General features: G+C 45.8%; 1 protein-coding gene across 1 annotated transcript; it reads left to right on the plus strand.

The window, feature by feature from the left end:
- The first annotated feature begins 1,746 nt into the window (after positions 1 to 1,746).
- Positions 1,747 to 25,762, plus strand: MAPK8IP3 (mitogen-activated protein kinase 8 interacting protein 3). The gene is made up of 24 exons (XM_015877503.1): positions 1,747 to 1,864; positions 3,249 to 3,260; positions 6,540 to 6,597; positions 7,223 to 7,375; positions 8,941 to 8,995; positions 10,452 to 10,600; positions 11,256 to 11,312; positions 11,763 to 11,933; positions 12,158 to 12,284; positions 13,130 to 13,225; positions 13,454 to 13,615; positions 14,440 to 14,605; positions 15,072 to 15,257; positions 15,875 to 16,061; positions 16,254 to 16,376; positions 16,556 to 16,636; positions 17,148 to 17,215; positions 17,994 to 18,142; positions 18,398 to 18,569; positions 18,703 to 18,816; positions 20,100 to 20,138; positions 22,126 to 22,305; positions 22,571 to 22,714; positions 23,268 to 25,762. The coding sequence occupies exons 3-24, from the start codon at positions 6,542 to 6,544 to the stop codon at positions 23,387 to 23,389; spliced, it is 2,757 nt and encodes a 918-aa protein (XP_015732989.1). The 5' UTR covers positions 1,747 to 1,864; positions 3,249 to 3,260; positions 6,540 to 6,541; the 3' UTR covers positions 23,390 to 25,762.
- The last annotated feature ends 40 nt before the right edge of the window (positions 25,763 to 25,802 follow it).

The raw sequence follows: 25,802 nt of genomic DNA on the forward strand, positions 1-25,802 counted from the left end.
TGAGCAAGGCTCATTTTGCTTAATGCTTTAAGGCAGCCATATACCAACAAACCGGAGATTTAACTGAAATATATAGCTCTGCTTTTCCCTTTTTATTCTTTCCCTACCCTGGAATTGCCATAATGTCCCCAAGATGAAATGTCTGAATCTGGGCAGTCCTCAGCAGCTACCACGCCGAGCACCACTGGAACCAAGTCCAACACTCCCACATCATCTGTGCCCTCTGCTGCTGTCACACCCCTGAATGAGAGCATCCAACCCATCAGCGAATACAATGGCACAACCAAGAGCAACAAGAGGACACGAGAAAAGCGGAACAGCCGGAACATGGAAGTCCAGGTCACGCAGGAGATGAGGAAATGTCAGCATAGGTATGGGAGCTGGAGCATGTTTATGAATACAGGTTTCTGAGGTAGCATCAGAACCAGAACCTTTTCTGTGTAATACAGAGGAAATTCCTGTGCTAACGTTCACCAGCTGTTTCCTAACAGGTTGAGACTATAAAACAACGTGCAACATCCTCTAGTGTAGCATTTGAATAAAAAGACTCACAGCTGAGTCCAGTTCTGTATTTTATTATTGCTTGCCCACAGTGCCAGCCTCAACCAAGCAATGAACGCTCTTGTTCTCATGGGCTTTGTAGATTTTACTTCTGGGGCAGCTTGGAAAGGACAAAAATGTCACCTCTAACACATTAAAGGGGCTAATGTAGTACACAGGTGACATCCTTAATCCTTCGGGAATTCTCTATGCAAACAGACATTGTGTTTATGTTGCTTGCCTCAGCTTTCAAATGTTTCTAATACATGTAAGTTGGCAAAAGGGGGAGTCCCTTATTTTCTTCCTCAAATATTGGTCTTAGGCTACAGATTATACAGAAACCAGGTTAGATTTCATGCACTGAACTGTGCAGTTTCAAAGTGAAATTTTAACTATATGCAGCACCATGACATTGTCAAGCTGTGCTATTTGCAGCTGCAGAAATGCCTTTAAGGAGCACTGTTGCCATAGATCATGTGTTGTCTACGTAGGTATGGGAAGCAGTGACGAGTGGTCCGATGTTCAGGACATCATAGACTCTACTCCTGAGCTGGATATGTGTCAGGATCCCCGCCTGGAGCGCCCTGGTAACAGGTATTGGTTGTGACTTTCTGCTCTTGGCCCTCTGTCTTGTTTTTGTGAAGGGTGGATATTGTGGTCCAGAGCTCAAGATGCAGCTGTTTCAGAAAATGCATAAATTCTGCCTAATGCAAAAATGAGGTGCTGGCAGCCTTTGAGATCTCCAGGGAAGGCACATATCAGTAATATGGAAGGATCTGTGTGAGTGGCCCAGGCTGCTCTGAGACAGGAAAAAAGAAATCCAGGGCTGTTCACAGCATTTGAGTCCTTATCTGATCTTACTGCTGTGAGGGTTGCTGTTGAAGTTGGTGGGAGTGTAGGCATCACTGCACAGCCTTAGGACTGCCAGTGGAAGGTTTTCTATGAATTTTTGAGTAGTTATCAGCTATTTGAAAAGGCATCAGCGAGGCAAGGCTGAGGTCATGCAAGGTAGGTATTGGTACATGGTATGGGGAATAAAACATTCTTTTTCCTTTACTTACTGAATTCCCTCAGTCAACCCGTGGCAGAATCCACTCTCAGAGTTTTGACTGTACTGGTCTGTGATGCTCAGTATTTCAGAGTTATGTTCTGGCTTAAACATCACCAAGTAAGAAGAATCCTTGCCTTTCTTTCTTCCAACCACAGCCCAACCCAGGGATTGTGAACAAAGCGTTTGGCATCAACACAGACTCCCTCTATCATGAACTTTCCACAGCAGGATCCGAGGTGATCGGAGATGTTGATGAAGGAGCAGATCTGCTAGGTAAAATTTGTTGGGACTGTTCTGTTTTCTCTGAGCAAGACAGCTCCGTTAGGCTTCTAGAAGCGTTTAGATTCACTCTTTTTCCGAACTTGGATGTTTGACCTTTAGAAAATGGCATGGAATTTGGGATACACTGTGACTGAAATATGCACCTACAGCAGTAATTCTTACCCAACAGCTTGAGTTAATGGCTGTGTATTTGGGCTGTCTTTGTGTCTGTAAGTTATTTTCCTTTGTTTGAAGATTGCTTCTTCCCCTCCTCCCACAAATCTTCACGCCAGTAATTCTGCATTCTGGCAGCTTCACTTGGAATAGAGCTTTTCTTGGAAGTTTGCAAGAAAAAAACCCTTTTGTTAAGATTTCTTTAAGTTTAAGGGGAACAATTGTCGTTCTCGTATGGAAACATCATAGATTTCACTGCAGTTTTTACCTTCTTAGTCATCCAAGAGAGTTTTGCATTCTCCTTTTAGGCTGATATTGAAGGAGCTTCTTGTATCTGAAGTCTGATTATGTTCTATGTTCCCAATGAGGACTTTGAAGCAGTCAGAGAAGCAGCTTTGTGTCAGGTAGCAGTCTGATAAAGCTGTGAAAGTGTAGCAGTCCCAGCTGCTTGTGGGTTGTTCCCCCTTTCTCTCATATCTCCTTTCCTGGTCTTCATTATCCCTTTACTCTGGACATAGGGTAGGACTAACAGTTGGGTAATGGGCCCTGCGAAGTCCTTTTTTTCAGTGTTAGGGTGGCCTCCTGTGTTTGCTTTGGAGATTAAAATCTACTTCATTAATGGGTGTTTTATGGTGAAAACAGCAGTTGTTACGTTAGTGGTAAGTTCATGTATATAAATGATGTTTTTCTATACAGAAGTTTAAATGAAATTATCAGACTGAGCCCTGGCGCTGCTGTTGGAAAAAAAAAATGTTGTAAAATGCAGCTGTCCTTTGCATGCTGAAATGTGGCTGAAGTGCACGTTTAATTTCAGCAGATCTGTCTGCTAACAGGAGAATGATCACAAAGGGAGGGGAACAAGAAGGCAGTGGAAACTGGCCGTTCTGCGCTTAGTGCTGTGTGACTGAGAAAAGAAAGGTTTATCCAGGCTGAGATGCGACTGTCTGAGACTCGTGTCTGGAAGGCTGGGGGTGGCTGAGGCGTGTGGCTGCAGTTCTAACAGGGGTTCCCTCTCCTTGGTTTTTTTGTCCTGTATGTAGAGTCGTGGCAGTTCCCGTCCTTACTATTTCATGCCTTTTGACACTGAAATGGCTGAATCATTGTTAATTCTTTTTTTTTTGAAACAAAATTTTAGTTTTGTTGGTTTCAGTCACTGATCGATCCTTTTTTTCACTTCCTTTTTTCCCTTGTCTCTCTGTGCTTCGCTGGACATGGCCCATAGGGGAGTTCTCAGGTGTGTATCTCTGCTCTGCTCAGTTTCCTTTCTTGTTTGTTTTTACCTCGTTGAGACTCAATGATATGGTATACACGTGTGATACTCCCCTGCTCTTGTCCAATCACGGTTGGCTTTGCTGACTTTCTCCCACCTTTGCCTTGCTTGGTTCCTTGCACTGGCGGGTTCCTGGGCAGGAGGCTATTCCTGCTTGGTGTTCACGTGTCTGCTGTGTTTTGATCCGCTTTTTGTGTAGCTTTCTGCAGGTTTTGACACTGGCCCGTCTCAAGGTCTTGAGAAAACCACGCTGTGCCTTTCCTTTGCTTTGGGGTGCAAAGTGCCTCGTTTTAGGGCAGGCGCTGTGCTCTGCGCTGAGCTCAGCTGAGCACAGGATTTACATAGTTCACTCCTGTTCTTCAAGTAAACAAGACTGTGAGGAGTCCCTCTGCTTGCATGATGCTCACTATGAGTTTCTTAATGCATCCTGACCCACAGCTGCAGTGAAAAGAAAGACTTTTCTGTAGGGAAGAGAGTGGCAGAACCACAGGCCTTTTTTTGTTTGTTTTGTCTTTTCAGTAGGAGTTTGAAGTGCCGCCTCTGTTGCCTTTTGTCCCATACGAAGGTCAGCAGGCCTAAATTGCAGAATTTTCACCTCTCTGTAAAATGCATTTGGGTACTGATAAAAAAAATAATTAGATGAAATCAAGGAAATCGCTGTTGATTTCAGTGCAAACTGGATGAAGTTTCACCTGTAATAAGGACAGGCGACTTGGGCTGATACGGTACAAAATCTGTGGCATAATTGTGCAGTGCTGAGCTCTGTCACATTCCTCTGCACGGAACCTCCTGATGTTGGGTCTGTAAGGTCACAAAAGGGAGGAAGGAACGGCATCATCTTCTCTCTTAGTTCAGATTGTTTGGGCTGTCACTGTAGGCCATTTTTGGGTGGTCTTTTCTCAGAGACTCCCCCTCTGAAGTGGCACTGGAATTTATCTCAGTAGCAAAGTGGATTTGGATCTGTGCAGGGAAGGCCAGATAACAGCTCTGATATCCCTCCCGTTTTGTTTTTTCTCCTGCCCTTCCTTCACCCTGTTCATCATGTCTGTTGACTTGCCATTGTGGTGGGGTTGGAATGCACAGAGATATTTAGTCCAGGGTAAGTGATGAAGGTGGAAGAAAAAGATGAACTCGTCTTCAGCTTGTCCTGAACTCTCAGGCATAAATCCCTACCAGGCCAGGCTGCAGCTGAACAAGGTGTATGTTAGTTTATGCTGAGCATCACCTATACTGGCACCACATGCGTTTACACATGCTGATGAGCTGCTCTGTTTGCTATTTACAGATTGGTACTTAATGGCTGCTTTTTTCTCTTCCTTTTTCCCCCTTTGTCCCCCTATCTTTCTGTTCCCTTTCTCGTGTGGGATGGCTCTCATAGTACGGGATGATTTCTTTGGTAAGGCCAAGGCCTTTTTTCTTTTTTTCTTTCTTTTTTTTCCTCTTTTAACCACGCTTCTTTTTTTCTTTTACAATTTCTTCCATTCACTCAATATCCCCTCCATGTGTCTTGCATTACATTGGTTTGTGGGTTTATGTTTTGCTTTTCCTTTTTGTGATGGTGGTCTCACCTCTCCAAGAAGCAGGATGCAGCTGGTCCACAGTTGTGATTTGGGGATTTTCCTTCCCTTGATTATCCACTTTGATGCTTCATACTATTTGCCTGGCTGTGGGAGGTGCACAGTGATGTGTGGCTCTCTCCTTTGTCCCACACCGTAAGGAGTAAAGAATTTTCCTTTTAGTCACTTTTTTTCTATCTCCATGAGTGGGGCTTTGTCATTACAGCTTGTGTGAGATTATCTCATAGTGTCTCACTCTATGGCTGCAGGATGGCGTCATCCATTTCTTCATTGCAAGACCGGCCCTTCAGACCTCCCACTGGTTAAAGCATCAGGCTGGGGCTGGGTCACACACTAATTAGGTAGTTCTGGGGTAACAACTGACCCTCTGTACCAGAGTTCCTTTCTCTCCCAGAGGCAGACTCACCTTACTCAGGGATGAGAAGGAAAACTGTTATTGACCGTCCCACCGCCAACAAAAAAACCAAGCACGAGGATGCCAGCACTCACAGTGTCTTTTTTAATATCATCTTAGTGCCATTTTAATGCCTCACTTGTTAAATATTTATTTGATCATTTGTAGAATCATCCGAAAGGAACCAGAGAAATATTTAATAAACACGTGTCTGTATTGTGTGACCTCTGGATTTTAGAAACAGTGCATGTGCTGTGGGAGAAAAGGGTTATAGCTCATCCTTACCCAGCCAGAAGTACACTTTGGTTTTTGTTTGCAGTATTCCTTGACACACTGAGAAACCTGCCTGAAACATCAAAGTGATTGATTCTCTTTCTACCGATTGAAAAAGGAACCAAAGAACAACTTGAAATGCTGCTTCTTATTCCTTCCTGCTGGGAATTTGCTTTTGCCATCATAACTTCATGCCATCTAACTGTGGGAAGAGGATTTGTTTTGTTGGAGTGTTGTGATACGTTCTCACTTCTTGTATGCTGTCATGTTTCTCTAACTTCCATTAACTTACAGTTTATTTTGGTTTTATTTCATTGTGAATATTAATCAGCAAATAACAATTGTGGAAAATATTGATGCCTTTGCTGTAAAGGGATAAGGTAGTTCAGAGGGCAGGATGAGGAACACTACAGCACAAACACTGATGGTTGTGATGCCTTTTTGTGCCCCGGGGCTTGTATTGAGAAGCAAGCTGCAGCACTCAGCACTGTCCCTTAAAACAACAGGTAGCCTCTGTATCTATGTGTAAAATAGAAGCAGATCCTGGGATCCTGCAGGTCCCCGGCAGCAGGGAGCGCTCCACTTGTGGTTTTGGTCCTAAATTCCTTTCAGTTCGTTTTTACTAAATTCAGTCTCTACACTTAGCTCCAAATCTTACAGAGTTTTGCAGCCTGACCTGTGTGCTGCAGCCTCTCCTCTGTGCATTCTTGCCCAATGTGCAGTATGTCTGATCTGCTCTTTTGGGAGTGGTCCTTAAGTCATGGGCCTGAGACTTCAAACTGTGAATCCCTGTGAGAGAACTGCTCAAGGTGAATAGTCGAGCATTGGACGATCTGAAGTCCTTTTCATATTGCCACAGTGGAAGGCTGGTAATAGGAAGCCTTTAAAGTGGATGAAGCTGGCTGTAGGGAAGCCTAACAAAAATGATTTCTCTTTCCCAAGCATGAGTCAGATGAAACAGATGAAAACTGCTTGACCTTTTTTTTTTGTTTTTTTCAGGAATGGGCAAAGAAGTTGGCAATCTGCTGTTGGAGAACTCACAGCTACTGGAGACCAAGTAAGAAACTGTTGTGTGCCTGGTTATATAAGTGAGGTACCATCACAAAGAAGGTTGTGGCTAGAACTCCAGCCTCACTGTGGCTTTCTGGTGTATCTGGCAGGCTCTCTTGAACACTTGTTATGCTTTGAAATGTAGATGAGAAAATCCTCTCCTGAGCAATTTTCCTAATGGAACTGGGTGTGATGGGAAGGTGCTCATTTTAAAGATTTTAAGATACTTTGGAACTGATTGGAAATACCGAATTATGTCACCACCATCTCCAGTTGTCAGCAACTACAAATAATACAGATTCTGAGAGGTTCAGAGTACAGGTTCTTATGTTTCAGTTCTTAATCCTCTTAAAATAGGTTTTCATTTTGTACAGCTGTCAGGTTGCCTTGAAGCACCTGAGGTTGGTCTGTCAGTCGGAATGCAGAACTGCACAGACCTTGTTGTGACCAGCTGTGTTCTGCCATAGCTCTTCATTGTCAAGATGTGCTTTTTCATGACTTATAGCCTGACTTATTTCAGTGTGCTCATTTCAACTCTCCTTGTAGTGCCTGTGAGTTTAGTTTCAGGTCTCTCTTATGGACAGCTTATGGTTTGGGCCATTTTTGCTTATTGTGCCTTTCACACCTTTAAGAAATGCTTTGAACGTTGTGAAGAATGATCTGATTGCCAAGGTGGACCAGTTGTCTGGAGAACAAGAAGTGCTGAAGGGAGAGCTTGAGGCAACGAAGCAAGCCAAAGCCAAAATGGAAACCAGAGTCAAGGAGCTGGAGGAAGAGCTGAAAAGGTGAGTGATTTCAATGCTGTGTCAGGGAGCTGGGAGAACCTGAGTGATGAACTCACAGCCTCAGAGAGAAACCTGTGCCGGTCAGCTTTTCTGCACTTCATTCATGGACATTAATGTTGGAGTTCAGAGGTAGCTTTCGGGGCTGATAGTACATGGCTGAGATATTTCTGGTGTTCTTAAATTGTTTTTCTTAGTCTGAAATGAACTATTGAACCTTAGAAAACCTACAGAATTTTCCTCCCTAATATTCAGGTTCCATCACAATGATTGCAAATCTGGGCTGCCCAGAGTGAAGCTTTCAGCATTTCAGTTCGTACTTAAAAACAAACAAATAACGAAGGAATTTCTGAAACAGTGGTTTTGAAGAAAACTGTCAGCAGATTGATGCTGTTGGTGGCCGAGATCATGCAGAGAGGCATGAATGCCCATTCATTTAATGAAAGGATGAGTGCAGCTCCTCACAAACAGCATTTAGATGTCAGTATTGTTAATTGTCTTGTTGTTCACATTAAGAACAAGAAAAGGGAGAAGAGAGTGTGGAGCTCCTTGCGGGTGGCATTTGGGCAAATCCCATTTCTTATTTTCCACTCAAAATAGAGAAACCTGAACCTGAATGCCTACAAAGCCTGGGAATTTTTCTCTTCCATAAAGCTACGCAGGCCCCATTGGTCTCCAGGCTGCATAACTGCATTTTAAGTAGCTGTACCAGCTGTGCTGTGGCACTCACATTCAGAGGGGGGTGTTTGTTTTGCATCCTGAATCTGGAAGGTTGCCTCCATTCTTTTGAAATTGCTGAGCACAGTCTCTAACCACAACACAGTCGGGTTCCTTCAGTGTTTGCAGTGTCTGAAGTGAAGGGATCTCATGAGCCAGTGGAAGTAGACCTGATTTTTTATTTTTTTTTAATTGTCTTTTTGAGTCTCTTAGAATGTTATGTAATACATAAATATGCAGCATGGATGAGGACTTTCAACTGTCCAGGGTGCTTTACTAGGAGATAAAGATGGCATTTTTTTTCCTTGCTCATAGAAGTACATGTGATTCGAATGGGACTGACCCTCGGTACAAGGCTTAAGTAAACTAAAAGCATTCAGATAAATCCTTTTAAATTTGTATTTACATGTATTTGGGGTTCATTTCTTTGCTGTGATGGCAAACTGCCCTTCATATATTAAAGGCTTTTTTACTGCATTGGAAAGAGAGACAGCCCAGAAGAACTTCAGCCAGCAGTAGTTGCTGATAATGGCTCAATTTTTATGTGGTTAAGATCTTGACAAACATCTGAATAGAAATTGTGGCTCTGAAGCAGATCTGTCCCAGTGGTCTGTATTTTGGGGCCTGGTGCTTAAATTATGTGTTCCAAAGGGAGGGGATGATGTCAGAAACATGCTGCAAGAGTGAGGAAGAGTAGCGCAGAAGCACCTCATAATTGGTTTGTGTCACTTGCAGATGGAAAATGGTTTCTTTCTGATGCAACCAGATCTCCCCCAGAGTCCCCTCATGCTCCCCCCAGCTGCAGTCACAGTATCAGCTGCTGGTTTGATGCTTTTCTTCCTGTTTCCTAGAGTGAAATCTGAAGCGATTGTTGCCCGACGAGAACCCAAAGAAGAGGTGGAGGATGTAAGCAGCTATCTCTGTACAGAATTGGTATATTACATTACTAAAATGCCTGTGGGGAAAGGGGGTTTATATACTTAGTCTGTAATACTTGATATAAGGTTCTTGAGATGCAGACCGATCTGTCTTCCGTAGAGTCACCAAGGTTGGAAAAGACCTCCAAGATCACCCAGTCCATCCGCCCACCTACCACCACCATTTCCCCACTGAACCACGTCCCTTAGTGCAACATCTAAATGTTTCTTGAGCATTTCTTTGGTAATGATGAAAGCAAAGCTGGTAGATTGCATGTTGCTGTCATGCAATTACCTTTGCATATAACTTGCAAACTGTAGTTTGGCAAAGACCAGCAGCTGACAGAGGGACAATGCAGTCAGTGTGGTTTTAAAACCCCAGTGTTAGAGTGGTGCCCAGCTCAGCGCCTTTCCATTTTTCCTGGTTTTCCTCAGTTTTGAATGCCAGGCAGCGTAGTGTGAGGTGTGCTCTCTCACAGGACATAGTGGCACTCAGGCTTCCCCAGAAGAGCTAGTTTCATGTTGGCAGTGCAGCTGTAAACCAAGAGGACTTTGTGCAGTGAAATTCAGGTTTTACAGCCACAACTGCCTTCTTTTCACTGTTCTGTCAGCTCCAATCTTGCAGCGTTGTTTTCCTCCTTTTTACTTTCATGTAAGCCAGTACTGCCTGTTACAGAGTGAAGGCAGAGAAGACTCGGGTGTTGTCTTCGTGTTTAGGCTGAGTTTCAGCAAAGTGCACTGTAGTCAGAAACAAAGCACACCAGAGTGAGGGAGTTGTCCTCTGAAAAAAAGAAAAAGTATAGAACTAAGGTCATTTCTAGCCTAATACTCCCGACTTAATGGAGGTGAAATTACTCTGCTTAGAATGTAGGTAGATAGGAAAATTCTCAGGTTGTGTTTGTGAAATGCTGCAGCCATGTTTGCCTTCATTGGGAAGCCAAATTTTCTCACCATGGAGAAGGTTGTTCAGTTTCGTGTGCCCTGTGCCTTTATCAGCGCCTACTAACAGAATGCCTTCTGCCTAACCCTCTAGAGGGGAGAGATAACATTATCTTCTGCTCTCTGCTGCTTGTCACTGAATTTGCTGCTAAATGTTTTTTGCTAAAACTTTGGTTTCCAAACTATGGACCAACGGACTACTGACAGTTCTCAAAGCCTCTTGTAGATGACCAAAGCACCTTAATGGCAATATTCCCTGGGTAGGGCCTTCAGTTTGGTGGTGGTTCTAGTTCTATTTTCCCTGGGTTTTCAGAGCACACAGATTTCCATGGACCATAGTTTGGAGATCATTTGTGTGGAATTAGCGCCTCATACGGGAAATGGGGGGGAAAGGGGAGGGGTGTAATCAAGCAGAGAAGGAAGAGCACTAACCAGTATGTCCTTCTGTCTCTTGACTTGCCCTGCACTAACATCAATCCTCTTCCATCTTTTGTTGGCTGAAGCAGGGCTCCTCCCCTCTGCAGGACAACATCCCCATCGCTCAGCGCCGACGCTTCACCCGCGTGGAAATGGCCCGGGTTCTGATGGAGCGCAATCAATACAAGGAGAGGTTGATGGAGCTCCAGGAGGCTGTCAGGTGGACTGAGATGATCAGGTGAGGATGGATGTTGGTGCAACTTCCATTTAGGACAGAGCCTGGTCAAGTTGGACCTTTTGCTTTTAGCCTTAATGCCCTTAATAAGACACAGGTGGTGTGCTGAATGTTTTCCAAACTAGATTCCTCTCATACCTAATCCTTTATCTCTTATTGCTGATCCTGGGCTGCAGATACAGAGTTACCATTATTATTTGGAGACACTGGGCAGCTGTTTCTCTTGCTATTTTCTTGTGCTAATTAAGCTCAGAAAAGCTGTATGGAAAAGGCTTGCTTCTAATTACTGAATTGCTTTGGTGGTGGCTTAAAAGGACTGTAATGCTGGGGTTTGGGTTGGGATTAGGGTTTATAATTACCAGACTGATACTGTGGCCGTGATACTGTGGAAGGGAGCTGATAAAACACTGATCTGAGCACATTTATTTGCACTGCATGTTAACATTGGAAATACAAAGCAACTGGATGTCCTTTCCTTAAAATGACTGCACATCATTTGCTCTGTGTTTCAAAATGAACGTTGTTTAAATTAATTCTGAGTTGTGACATGGCTTCCTTGTCGCAGATGGGCTGCTGGTTGGCTGAATTTTGGGTTGGTTGGCAGAAATTTGGGTAAAAGATGCTGAAATTAAATAGATTCTTTTGTATTTGTCCTTAGAGCTTCCCGTGAGCACCCGTCCGTCCAGGAGAAGAAGAAGTCCACCATTTGGCAGTTGTAAGTGGTTTGCTGGTCTGTGTGAGATGAAGAAAAGGGGAAATGTTGCCATTTCTGCTGTATACCGCAGCTTAGTAGACTCTTCCTCTCACGTTAATGAGAGGTCACTTGAAACTGTTGGCTGAACCCTTTTGCCTTCAAGGGCTTTCTTCATCCTTAGTGTAATTCAGATCAAATCAGAACATCGCTCTCAGTTTTGCTTTACAAGATGAAAGGAGTTCTGCTTGACCTGAGATGGAAATGTGTACACTCAGAATCAGTTTTAGTAAAGGAGGTTTTTCAGAAGGTACCTGTTTTTGAAAGCGAAAAACACCTTATGTCGATCAAATGGAAGTCAGGCAGATTTCACGAAGGGCTTAAAGCATCCGTTGGCACCCTTGTTGTGTGTCTGAGGTACGTTGTGTCCCCAGGCTCTTTATCTCATATTTGTTGGCCTTTTCCTGTCTCTAGCTTCAGCCGTCTGTTCAGTTCCTCCTCGAGTCCCCCACCAGCAAAGAGGACCTACCCATCTGTGAACATCCACTACAAGTCTCCAACCACAGCAGGGTTCAGCCAGCGACGCAGTCACACCATGTGCCAGATCTCCTCTGGCAGCCGCACCCTGGAGTTCTTCCCTGAGGAGTGAGTTACGTGCTGTGTCCCAGGTCCCCAACTCACACTTTTCTTGAAATAAGCTATTTTCCACTGGAAAAAAAGCAAAGTTTGTATAGTGTTAACTCATTGATTACTGCTTGGGTAGGCTCAGCAAAGTGGCAGGTACAGTGTGATACCTGTAGCAGACCCATGGCCTTCTGCCAGTGTTTTTACCCCAGGCTGAGCAATAACACCGTTGCTTCTCTCCTCAGTGACTGCACGTCCTCAGCTCGCCGTGAGCAGAAGCGGGAGCAGTACCGCCAGGTCCGGGAGCACGTGCGGAACGATGACGGGCGGCTGCAGGCCTGCGGCTGGAGCCTCCCTGCCAAGTACAAGCAGGTAGGTGCCATCCCCAGGGAGGCGAGGGGGAGGAATGTTCATCCCTTGTAGTGAAACTCTGCAGACCTGGCTCTCCCTCTGGTAACCTTAGCCATAATTGTTTAATATTTGAGTTGAGGTAGTAATGTGTGTGTAGGAATTTTCTGCGTGATAATTGCAAGCACAGAATACATTGATTTTTTTTATTTTTTTTTCTGTATCTCCACTGAAGTCAACAGGAAAGAATTTTTCTTTTAGAAGGAATTTAGCCTGGAAGTACAGCAGCCACTCTTTGTCCAGAGTCCAATCCCTGTTTTCATTTCTTTCATTATTAAAATTGAGTTTTGACATTGGCTATTTTATATAAGAGAACTCTACTGGTTGTTTAGTTTAAAAGCCAAATGTAGAACAGTTTGTTCCCAATCCTCCTCATTAGTAAAACAAACAAGAAAAAGTCATTAGACTCATTTGTTGGCCTATGGCTCATTTTAACTCTGGTCAAAAATCACCTGGAACTGTGTGGTGGAACTGAATGCATTTCAGGCTGTGATGGAAAAGAATGCCAGCATTCTGCCTCAGCACAGGGAGTGTACTTCAACAATACCTTTGTCTTTCATCAGTGCAGTCTGCAGCCTTGGCTGGCCGTACGTGGGACACCGTACTGTGGTGGGAGAGTCACTCTCTCAGATTCTCATCCCTGTAGGGAGGGACATTTTCATACACGATGCCAGATGAAGCAACAGCTGCTATTGGCAACCACCTCTGAGGCTAAGAAGCTTGGTCTGCCCTGTCAGTTAGAGCTCTGACAGTGCCACAGTCTGGTGTTTATGCCCTGGTACTGTCTTTCTGTTTTCTCTTCCTCACAGCTGAGCCCCAATGGTGGTCAGGAAGATACTCGCATGAAAAACGTCCCTGTGCCTGTATACTGTCGCCCGCTTGTAGAGAAGGACCCAACCATGAAGGTATGTTGTATGTGGGAAGAAGTACCTCTCGTACATAATTATCAGCTGATTCTCTGTGCCAGGTCTGACACCTCTTACATTTCTGGGGTTTTTTTGAGGCATCTCCATTTAGTCTGACTGGGTTTCCTAGCAGAAATTGACAGGACCTGTTGTTCACTCTTCAGTGTTTCAGGTGTTGGCTATGTGTGCTAAGCAGTGTGTGCTTAGGATTCCATTTCTGTTGTTTAGCTGTGGTGTGCAGCTGGAGTCAATCTCACGGGATGGAGACCTTTGGACCAGGAGGCTGGGAATGGTCAGAAATTGGATCCTGGACGGGATCCTCTCACCTGTGATCGGGAAGTGGAGGGTGAGAACAACAAAAGTAACCATACGTCTCCAGAGAAGAAAAAGGTCAGGTTTTATTTATTTCTCTCCAGTGTCATTTCTCATTCCATCACTGACACACGTTGTCTCTCTGCACTCTTTGCACTGTGCTGTGTAATGTTCTGGGTGAAATCTTCTGCTGTCACATCTTTCAGAGGCATTGACTATTTGGGGGAGTTTGGTGGGGTTCTCTTACACGGGAACTCGTGTGAAATTTGGAATAAATCATCTGGGGTGGAATTTTCCACTGTCAGCTTTTGAAACGTTTGGAGTTTGTAAAAGATTTCCAATAATGATAGGAAAGGACTGATGGTGTTGCTGGGAAGGCTACGGAGTCCTCATCACTAGAAATGAAAGAAGAAAACCACGCAAAGCCAAACAACAGAAAATGCTTGAAGAAGAACATAGACACAGCAAAGCCCATGAGTTCATTTGGTTCATAAACTGAAGTACTTGAGATTTTGTTACAGCTCTGTTTTTTTTTTTTAATGTTGTCCTAAGCATTTTGTTAAGAGCACAGATTTACATACAGATACAACGTTTTGTTCTCCCTGGTTTGTGGGTTTTGTCACAGCTGTCTCACGCAGTCTGCTTATGCTGACAGCACATCCCAGCTTCATGGTATTCTGTCTAAAGTGAATGGTCAGTGATGTTAGTCAGCTCAGAAATTAATGGCTTTTGGCCATTCTTCCAGATACAAGCACAACAATGAGAAGAAATTTTGCATTGTTCCTGTTTTCACCAGCTAGGAAGAGAGTGGAGTCTTTGGAACTGCTATTGTGACCTTTGCATGCACGAATGTTGCCAAGTAAGAATATGCTCTGATTCTGCCCATGTTTGCTCTCCTGAAGGCAAAGGAGCTTCATGAAATGGATGCCACGTCCAGTCGTGTCTGGATCCTCACCAGTACCCTGTCAACAAGTAAAGTTGTAATCATTGATGCCAATCAGCCTGGCACAGTGGTGGACCAGTTCACTGTCTGCAATGCTCATGTGCTCTGCATCTCCAGCATCCCCGGTAAGTAGGGTCCCACCACTGGCTGTGGTCTGCACAGGGTCACCATCTGCTCAGCTGAGGAGTGACAAAGTTAGCATCCTCACTTCAGAGTTAACCTTTGGAAGCTGCTGCATTCTGTAATTGTCCCTCAAAACCGTAACTCCAGAGCGTGCCTTCTTGTAAGTGGAATCTTGTGGAGATTCTTCACTTCTGAGCATTTAGTAAGTGATTCCTTTGGCATGCAAAGGATGACTCCTGGGAGGAAGAGGGAGCCTTGCTCAGGTGTGGGAGGGCTCTGTAGCTGGTGCGGTGGTTGACACTGTAATGAGGGGATTCACCACAGTGCTGAATGATGCCATGGTCCCTCCCTGGGGCCTGTGAACACTAAGTGTCAGTGTCCAACCATATGGTGACCTCAGGACTACTGGGATGTGTAGATTGGCGGTGACTGCTAGATTTATGGGAGAATCTGTTCTTTGCCCTTCAGCGGCCAGTGAGAGTGATTACCCTCCAGGAGAGATCTTTCTGGAGGGAGATGTAAATCCTGAAGAGTCGTCTGGAACAGATGGTGTCTTGGCAGGAATCACTCTGGTGGGCTGTGCAACTCGCTGCAACGTGCCACGAAGCAACTGTTCCTCGCGTGGTGACACACCTGTGCTGGACAAGGGACAGAGTGAGTTTTGGAATACAAAACCTAATGGCGGTCACTAATCGCTAATTCCATGTGATCTTCTGGTCTTACGGCTGCATTCTTCTGTCCCTGACTTAACTACTTCAGAGATTTCAAGACGTTTCTTAATGCAGTACATGATACCCAAAGCCTGTTCGGTACTTTGCCCTTTAGAGCCATCCTTTTCTGAGTGATCCACAGCCTAGTTGTGGGGTTAGTATAGAAGAATATTTTGAGAAGGTGATGTTAGACCTCCTAAATCTTTCTGTTCTAATTGCTTTCTCCTCTCAACCGTGTCTTCAAGTCGTGTAAGCCTATATGAAAATGTAATAATGCTTTTGCTGATCACGTACTGCTGATTACCTGCTACCACGGGTAGCCTTGGAGAGCTGTTGATATTCTGTTAGTCTCAGGTTGTACCTCACTGAAATACTGCCTGTTTCCTTCCAAACACAGCAGGCACTTTGGAGGATCTTCTGCCTGCAATGCAGTCTTTGGGTTTGATTGTAATTTGCAAATAAGGATAAAGGGAAAGAAATTAAAACCTGATTTCTTTCTAGCTAGCTTTCTGCTCAGTCCCCCTGCTCTTTGTACACCTCACACTGTTCTTTGTCTCCTAGGTGAAGTGGCTGCTGTCTGCAATGGGAAGATCAACCAATCTCAGTCAACAGAGGAGGCAACAGAAGCTACAGAGGTGCCAGAGAATGGTACAAGTGAGACAGAGCCTGTTCAAGCCCGCCCTGGACCCCTCACAGAGCACGTGTTTACAGACCCAGTCCCTGCCCAGGCACCTCTTCGGCAGAACGGGTAGGCTGTCTGGGGCCAGTGTGTCCCTTCAGTTACTACCAGCTCTTTTCATAAGCTGCTTATGAGAACAAGCCTGATCTTCTCATAAAGTGTCAAACTTTTTTCAATTTTGTGTCCAAATAGTATTACAGATGTGAGTGCAGGTGAGCATTACAGTTAAAAGCCTCTAACAACCTTTCTTTGTCCCTTAAGGGAGAATGGGCAGCTGAAGACAGAGTCGAGCACAGCACTGCCAGACCAGGAGCTGAATGGGGATGCTGCTGGGACGTGCACCAGTGCTGCCCCCACCATGTGGCTGGGAGCACAGAATGGCTGGTAGGTTCCCCTTAGGCAGATTCTCTGCCTCGGTTATCCTCTGGCCTTTACTTTTTCATGTCCTTGTACATCTAGTTTGCTTTTTGTTTCTATCCTACAAGAAGTAAAAATTCAGGCCTGGTTAGCGTTAAGATGCGGGGCCTTGCTGCTAACCCTCCCTGATCTGTCCTTTATCCCAGGCTTTACGTGCACTCCGCTGTATCTAACTGGAAGAAGTGTCTGCACTCAATAAAGCTGAAGGACTCCGTGCTGAGTTTAGTGTAAGTACACACGCCGTGGGACAGTGAAGGAGGATGCTCAGTGTCTGAGCAATGTCTTCCATAGGGGTGGTAGTTCTTTGTCAGTCATCGATTTGTCAGGAATATTTTTCTGGGGCTCCTGCTGAGTCACTTTCCTACACAGTTGCAGACATGAGCCAGTACAGAGAATAAGGAAGGCACTACACTGATATATACAGTACCAGGAAGAATGAAGTGGGAAGGAGAAGAGGGAAAATTGAGAAGGGTGTAAATAGAGGGGAATTTGTTGAAACTGGTGGATTTGATAATATGGTAGAGAAGTTAAACTCAGCAGGAAAATCGTTTGATCTGACTACACATGAGGTAGAAGGTTGGACTCTGAGCCCTTATGGGACATTCCAGCAAGTCTAAAACTGAATGGAAATTCTAGGGAAAACAGAAGAATGGTTTGCCTGGGTATCAGAAAGGATCTGTTAAGTCACTTTTTTCCAAAGAGGTTTTATTTATACTTTTTCCTTTCCTGTGATTTCAGGCATGTGAAAGGAAGGGTCCTCGTTGCTCTGGCAGATGGAACACTGGCCATATTCCACCGAGGAGAAGGTGAGGATATTATGAAGATATTATGTTTTGAATTCTGTGTTTCTTGTCCTCTTTGCAGTTGAAGATTTTGTTTCCCTGTAACTTCAGCGGGTCCTGAGCTGTGCTCTTACAGCTCAGAGGAATTTGCAAACTATGAATAATATTTGCTCATAAAGAATTGCTTTCTCAGTTGTTCATTGGGTACCAGTTTATCAACCAGATGTTCTGGTTTTGTGCAATGTAATTTTTGATTCAGGCTTTCTCGTGAGTCTGAGCCTGACCACTGACACACTAAATGTTCCCATCAGAAACATGTTAAATGCTTCATTGCCTCGAGGCAAAGGACAGTATCTACCTGGTGAGGTAGCAAGTAAGAACAAGAGAAGAAATACCTGATCCCTTATCCTGGATTTGACTTCATGGAAATCATGTCTGTGTGAGCTATGAGACAGCCTTACCATAAAGAACTGTGTGCTCCGTTTGCTTTTAAGTTTCCCTGGAGTCTTGTTAGTTTGTCTTTCTTCATCCCCTTCTGATTTTGTTGTACTTGTTAAGGAAGACTGTTCATTACAGTGAAAGGATGTGTAAATTAGCCTGAGCTGGAGAGATCTTAGCCTACCAAACTAAGCTTTGTCATGTGCGTGCAATCTATAAGGCTGTGCCTGAAGCAGTGTTATGTGCTGATGGGGAGTTCACAGACATAAGCAAGATCAGCTTTTAAGTATAAGCCTGGCCTTGTAGAATTAAATATAAATGAGATGGCAGAGGTGCATCTTTCTACTCTTATTTTTCACCTTAGATCGTCAGTGGGATCTCAGTAATTACCACCTAATGGACCTTGGTCACACTCACCATTCTATCCGCTGCATGGCTGTTGTGTATGACAGAGTCTGGTGTGGCTACAAGAACAAAATCCATGTTATTCAACCTAAGACAATGCAGATTGAGGTAAGAGAGTAAAAGTGGCCTGCAAAGGCTGTCGTATTCTCTGTGGAGCCGCAGCTCTGCACCATTAATGTCATTGTTTGAAGCAACATGATCTGTACTCTATACTGAACTTCTTAGGTCATATGGTATTAATAGGTTTTGTCCAATGCCTTTGAAACCCAAACAAGCAATCTCAGTTAAGGAAAACAGAATATACATACAGATAATTGAAGACCTTTTGTGAACTTGCATTGCTCTCCTTATGTGGCATTTCAGAAGTCCTTTGATGCCCACCCTCGGCGCGAGAGCCAGGTGCGACAGCTGGCGTGGATTGGAGATGGAGTGTGGGTTTCCATCCGCCTGGATTCCACCCTGAGGCTTTACCATGCCCACAGCCATCAACACCTGCAGGACGTTGACATTGAGCCTTACGTCAGCAAGATGCTGGGTGAGGCTGTAGGGGTTGTCTCTCAGCAGTCTGTTGCTTTCTGAGATCAGAGGGAAATGAAAATTCGTTAGCAGATATTGCCCAAAAGTCGTACCGTTTTAACTGACGCTCCCGTTCTTGTGTGTGCTTACAGGTACTGGGAAATTGGGCTTCTCGTTTGTACGGATTACAGCCCTGCTCATTGCTGGCAATCGTCTCTGGGTGGGAACAGGGAACGGTGTTGTCATCTCCATTCCACTGACTGAGAGTAAGTGACATTTATCAGGGTGTTTTCTCTGTCCCCCTGCAATGAGCAGTGCTTTGGTGATGTTCTGCATTGTGGCAGATGGCTCTGGTGGGTTGGTGCTTTCTGGACACTTTTACTCTGAACTTGACAAGTGTGCAGAGAGAAGAGTGCTGAGTATGAGTGACCCCAACTTCTATTGAACTCCTCATTAGTTACTGAATTAAGCGTTCAGCTGGATGGATTTAACCTGTTTAAAACCAAGTAGAGATTTATTACTGTTCCTTTTCAATTCAGTTGAAGGCATATTTCTCTTGGGCACCAATGTCACTTCTACCCTCTTTACAACCTTCTCTTTTGAGGGTGACCTTGACAGGGCAGACTGATGTGAACTGATTCTGTACCTGCTGGGAAGCAGGAGAAACAAAGCACTGGGAATTGTAATAAGTCTCCAAAAGGAGGAGCCTGTGGGATGAGGAGTGAGCAGGAAGATCTCCCTGGAAACTTCTGTCTGGTGTGGAGATGCTCAGATGTCTATGAGAGTATTTTCAGAAATTGACCTTAGAAAAAGCTTCATTATCTCAAATTAACATTCAGGTTTTATTAGTCAAGTAGAAAACAGTGTCCTAAGACAAGTCCAGTAGCAATAGTTGTTGAGAGGCACATCTCCAGCGCTGGAAGTTGAGCTGAAGCTCTCAGTAATCCTGTTCTGTACCTGCCTGTCATCATCTGATTATTATTTTTTTTGTGGTCTGTTTCAAAATACAACAAGGGGTGGGACCTGGTGCTGCCTGCAGCTCCTTTCAGTGGAGGGCAGCAAGATAAACATTTTCTCATCAGTGCTGGCAGGGAAGCTGAGAAGCAGGTGGCTCTTGGGTTAAGGGGCAAACCTGTTACAGCCGTCCTGGAAGTCAGAGTTGAAGTTGTCTCTTCTAAGACTGAACACCCCCTGGGACTGACGCTGTGACCATAGGTCCAATTGAAGCTTGTTCCCTGCTGTAAACCAGTTGTGTTATCTTCTGGTGCTTCTGTAAAATGTGATAAGCTGTAAACCTTCACTGGAATCTTTGTGACCAAGGACCTTCATCTGTCTCAGATACTACATTTGTCTTTGTAAGATGACAGTAAAGTGAGCAAGAACAGTGTTGGTATAAACTAATGGAGCCTGTAGCTCATGTGGTTTCTCCAAGTGTTATACATTTCTGTTGCTACCTGAATTTTCTCCCAATAATCACCTTTTTCTTCTCTCCCATCCTACCTGTCTCTTCCCGTGCCCCTTTGTGTTCCCACTCCTTGCCTCTGCCTAGCTGTAGTCCTCCACCGAGGCCAACTCCTTGGGCTCCGGGGTAAGTCCATCGCCTCCTTCCTTCAGCATTCACTTCTTCTGCAGCCGCTCACCTTTGCAGTCACTTTCCTACCCTTCCATCCCGCCATTCAACTCTCCCCATCCATTTTTCCTCATCTCTTTCATTTTAAGTTAGTCACAGGAGAAAAGTGACCAGAGACAATCATGTAAATAAGTCATTTCCTGTGGCTTGAAACGTTTTCATCCATCTCATGGATAGATCAGCCACCCCTTTGCTTTTTGTGTCGAGGACTTTACAATATAGTACTGTACAGCTCTGCCTTTCTGGTAGGCCAGGTCTGTGTTGGAGACTGTGAGGGTTTATTCGTTCAGCTCTAGGAAGCAGGAGCACGCTGTTCTTCCAAGGTCCTCCTTGGTCACACTTGGTTATCCAAGGATGCATCTCACATTAGTTTCCAGGCCAGTGTTAGGAAGTGCTGTGGCACCTGCCAGCCTCAGGTAGTCAGCCAATGCTTTAAAAGGAGAACTTGGATGAACATTTAGAATCGTTCGGTTGTGTCAGTTAAAGCAAGGTCTGAGATCACTGTTCAGATTTATAATTGCCTCGGCCTTTTTAGGGACTGAAAGTGTTTTTTCTCACTGTAAGATGTTCCTATCAAGAAACATTATCAGTGCATCTCTCTTCCTTTTAAAGCCTCTGGTAGTGGTCACTGTGAGAAGCCAGATACTGAGCTGGAAGAGCCCTGATTACTGGAGCTCAGCCAGTTCTGTCCACCCTTAGTAAACCAAAGCACAGAGGTGCAGCAAGTTTTCATCTCGGGGATCTTCCCCCTGCACACACTGATTCTCATTCCTCCATCCAAATATCTGTACTTGCCTCAGCATCCCATTGTGAGTCTGCTAGGTGAGAACCTCCTTTGTTCCTGAGCCTCTTAATAAAGCCAGCCCAAGCCAACATACAGAGCTACAGATAGTAAGCAATTCATTTCACTCTGTAAGTAAACAGGAAGTGAAAGCCTTCTGATTTTAGTACTGTTTGTTTTACTGATGTGGGTGCATGCAGAAGGAGAACATTTCCTGTCCTTACCTCTGAGCACTGTTTCTTCCCTGGTGAGTGGAAGCTTTCCCACCCTGAGAGCCCAGGCCTGAAGGCTGCATGTCTCTGAGCTCACCTTGAGGTCCTTGATGCTGTGGATGTTGAACATCTTTTTGATGTTTATTGCTTGAGTAGCTGATCTTCTAAATCAAGAACTAAGGAAGGCGCTGGCTCCACTGCTCTGACACTTGTTGGGCTGAGAGGCCTTTGCCAGACACAGAGGCTGTGAAAAGCAGCTTGGTGTGAGCAAAGGACGATTTGGAAGCAACTTCAGTTTATCAGGGATCTGGATGCAGGACTGAAGTGCATCCTCAGCACGTGATGACACTCAGCTAGGAGGTGCTTTTGACTCCCTGGATGGATGAGAAACCTTGCAGAGGGCTCTGGATAGATAGAACATTGGGCAAGGAGCAACAGCATGAAGTTCAGCAAAGGAAGATGCTGAGTTCTGTGCCCAGGATGGAGCAGTGCTGGGCACAAGCAGAGCCTGGAAGATGAGTAGCTGAAGAGCAGCTCAGCAAAAAGAGATCTGGGTGGTGACAGCAGGCTCAGTGTGAGCCAGACGGGTGCCTTGGGACTAAGAGAGCAAACTGCAGTTTCAAGTCTGTTGGGTCACAGCATGGCTGGCAGGTCAAAAGAGGTGATTATCCTGCTGTACTTGGTGTTGGTGTGGCCTCACCTTGAATATTTGACTGTGTATTGAGATGCCCTCAGTAAAATGCTTTAAGTTTTCATTAGCCCTGAAGCAGGCAGGCAGTTGGAGTAGATGGTCTTTGAAGGTCCTTCCAGCTGAACCATTTTATTCTGTAAGGTCTTCAAAGAGATTTGAATCCATAAAGAATTTCCATCATGGCTCATGAGTTTTCGATCGAACCCCTCCTGTAAATGGGGCCAAAACTATCACTAACAGCGTTCCTTCTCCTGTCCATAGCCAACAAGACCTCACCCACCTCTGGAGAGGGCAGCCGCTCCGGGGGGGTCATCCACGTGTACGGTGACGACAACAGCGACAAATCTGCCAGCAGTTTTATTCCCTACTGCTCCATGGCTCAGGCACAGCTCTGTTTCCACGGTCACCGCGATGCTGTCAAGTTCTTTGTCTCTGTGCCTGGTAAGGATGAGTGCAGCCCTTCCTTGGGAGTGCCTGGTAGTGCTGTCCATTCTGAGGTGGGAGCTTAGTCTGACCTGCAGCAGAAGGCTGCCTGTTTTTGTTGCACTTGGAGATCGCTGTGGCTCAGACACTGGTGGCTCAAACCACAGTGACTTTGAGATTTCACCAGCAGAAGGAGCTGACCTGCTCCTGCTCAGTCATGTTTGACTCTCAGAGTGCCTGAGTGCTGAGCAGAGGCACTGATGGCACCTCTGTCCTGTCCCAGGCAATGTCCTCGCAACCTTGAATGGGAGCGTGTTGGACAGCCCGTCGGAGAACCCCAGCACAGCAGCCACGGAGACCGAGGGGCAGAAGCTGAAGAATGTCCTGGTGCTGAGTGGAGGAGAAGGGTACATTGATTTCCGGATCGGTGAGTGCCTGCAGTGAGGGGGGGTGGAACAGGAATGGGTGCAGGGGACCAGTGTGCGGAGGAAGGGGATCACTGCAGTGGGAAATCTGAAAAGCAAGGCTGTTTTTCTCCTACCTCCTGCTGTGGTGGCAGATAGGAAGTATTTTCCTTGCACAGCACGAGGCTTCCAAACCTCCCCCCTGCCTGTGCCTGCAGTACTGAGCAGTCAGCATTGATGGCCCTGGAAAAATAGAAACGTCTGTGCCATTGGCTGCAAACACTGCTGTCCCACCGGAGTCACCTGTGCTGCTCTGGGGCGCTCTGTTGTAAACACTGGCTTCCCCAATGGTTTTTCCTTCAGTTGGAAACAGTTTGTTCCCCTCACAGAATCCTACTTCAGGAAAGCACCGTGCTATTATAGGTGCTCTACAGATGTACAGGGAGGGCTCAGCTCCTGCTGCCTGTCATCAGACTGCAGAGACTGTAGCACAGATATTCACCTCCTGAACAATCCCAGGGCAGTGTAGCTTGGGATTTTCTTTCCAGCCTCCTTTACTCTGCTTTCTATCCTCAGGGGATGGAGAAGATGATGAGACAGAGGAGAATGCAGGAGATGCCACCCAGGTGAAGCCAGTACTTTCTAAGGCAGAGAGGAGCCACATTATTGTGTGGCAGGTATCCTATATCCCAGAGTGAGAATTTCTCCTTTCCTACCAATGTAAGTGTCCCTGTTCCCGCCTGAATGCCACGATGTACATACAGAACGCCTGCATTATACCTACTGCTGGAAACCGACCCCAGACAACTGCAGCGGCTCCTGCCTCAGACTGTGACCCCTTTGTAACCTCTGAACTTGCAGCTTTCATCTTGGGCCCATGAGCTTTCTGCGTGGTTGGGTTATTGTTCTGCTCTGGAGCTGGCGTCTACACGGAGAGAAATGGCAGCGCACCCATAAAGTGAAGCTTGGAGCCAGAGCTGTGCAAGAGCTTTGCCTGGGGCTGGGGAGCTGACAGGTGGTGGGTCTGGTTCTCCAGCAGGATGCCTTGCTCCCACTTGCATGAGAAGTAGTACAGCACCCTGGCGTCCCTGCCAAAGCAGCGATGGAGGATCACAACTCCTACAGCACCCCAGGAGAAATCCTTCCTTGTTCACCAGTGGACTTTCCACCTTATCCACTATGCACAGAGGACACCTGAGCACAGAATCATATCTCACAGACTGACAGCAGCCAGGTCCAAGGAGCCTTCAATGGAAAGGAGTGTTGAGCTTTGGGAAGAGCTTTTGCTGTTTGGCTGGAGAAGGTGGCAGGGCCATCAATGTGGGAATACATCCTACATCCTCCACACTTGCAGGTGGAAAGTCTCCCTCCTCTTCTGCTGCTTTTATCGTAGCAGTCGTGTGCTGGGTGACTGTGTGTGTCCAGAGGGGATTGTTTGGTAGCCTCAGGTGGGTGACAGGTGGTTGATTGTGGAGGCCATGGGGCCTTTGGAAACTACAGTAACAAAGAAGTACTGGAACCTCATTATTTTAAAGGGGATAAAGGCAGTGATATTTTAACTCCCTTCTCCAAAAAAGATGTCAAGCAGAAAAGAATTCTTGAGTTCATTCATGTTGTGAGCCTGAAAGCTTTAGGAGAAAGCTATCTCTGCAGAGCATTTGTTGGCTTTTAAAACACAGGCAATGGTAGACAGTGTTGGTGTGCTGTGGGTTCTGCATTAACAGATCAGGAAAGACCTTATAGGAGAAGCAGCAAAAGATGCAGCCAAGGAGAGCGGGTTTAAGCTCCATATTCAAAGTGTGGCAGCTCCAGGTGTAGAGGCAGCGGTTTGTTTTCCCTTTCTGACAGTTGCAACAGTTTTTCCCCTACAAGGCTCCCTGTCAGCAATGAATTTAGATCCCGGTGGCTGTTTTGTTGTTTCCTGAGCTGTGCAGCACTGGATCTCCCAGGGATGTCCACCTCCATCTCTGGGGAATGTGACCTGTGCTTGTTGCCATGGCCCAGGCTGCCCCCAAGCCTTGTGCTCTGCAGCTGTTCGTGTGCTGCAGGAACACAGCGCTCACTGGGGAAACTTTAATGTCTGTCCTCATTCAGCAGCCCTGAAATGCTCCTTGGATCCCCAGTTCAGAAGAGGCTGGGGCAGACAGTTCCCATGCAGGGAGGGAAGAGGCCGTACCCAGAGTGCAGTGGCCTCAGCCATCAGAGTGTGGGGCCATGGTGCTGCCTGTGAGCAGCTGGTGATTTGCAGGGGTAGGAAACCAGCTGGGCTGTATCTGTAAGGATCGGTGACTTGCATCTGGCTGATAGTGCAAGCAGCCGCTCGGGTAGAGGGAACATAGAGAGGAGGCAGCTCACGGGGCAGTGCTGCCGTGCCGGGCTGCTCGCTCACATCACCTGAATGCTTCTGCTAGAACAGGCTCTCTGGGTCACAGCACGGGGTAATAACTGATGTTTAGACAGCAGGTTCCACAGACATCTAACAGTTAATCAGAGCCAGGAAAATGGCACAATTCGGTCTCACTCAATGGCAAATCCAGTTCTTCAGGTGCATCAAACCTTCAGCATAAAAACACAGAATTACAGCGTTCTTACCTCTTACAACTTGTTCTTTATCTGGTTTTAGTGGTAGAAGTGACAATATTCAGACTTTTGTCACCCCCTGGTCCGTGGCAACAGAAGGAAACCAACCACTCTTGGGCCCAAGGGTTCCTTCCCAGTTTGGTTCGTGGTGTCCTCCAAGAGAAGCACACGACACAGGGGCGGCTCCAGCTCAGCAGAGTCAGCCCCTGCTGTCGGCTCCTGTCGGGATGTGGCGGCTGCTGGGCGGCAAGGTGAGAACTGGCTTCAACACACCCCCTGTCAAATCTCCACTGTGATGTATGTAAAGTATCTTGTATGTTACAAAAGGATTTTAAAAAGTGTCTTAAGGCCTGTAAACTCCGCTCTTTGGTCTGAAGATGGCATTCTGTAAAGAGACCGCTGTATGAATACGTTCCCGTGCTTTTTTCCCTATGCTATCAAACAACAAACCATATCTGTTCTGTATGTAATAAATGTGTTAACATCAGAAAGCGTCAGTATGTCTTGTTCCTGGAAAGGCCACCGGGGCTT

The sequence above is a fragment of the Coturnix japonica genome, chromosome 14, assembly GCF_001577835.2.
Source record: "Coturnix japonica isolate 7356 chromosome 14, Coturnix japonica 2.1, whole genome shotgun sequence".
Classification (NCBI taxonomy): Eukaryota; Metazoa; Chordata; class Aves; order Galliformes; family Phasianidae; genus Coturnix; species Coturnix japonica.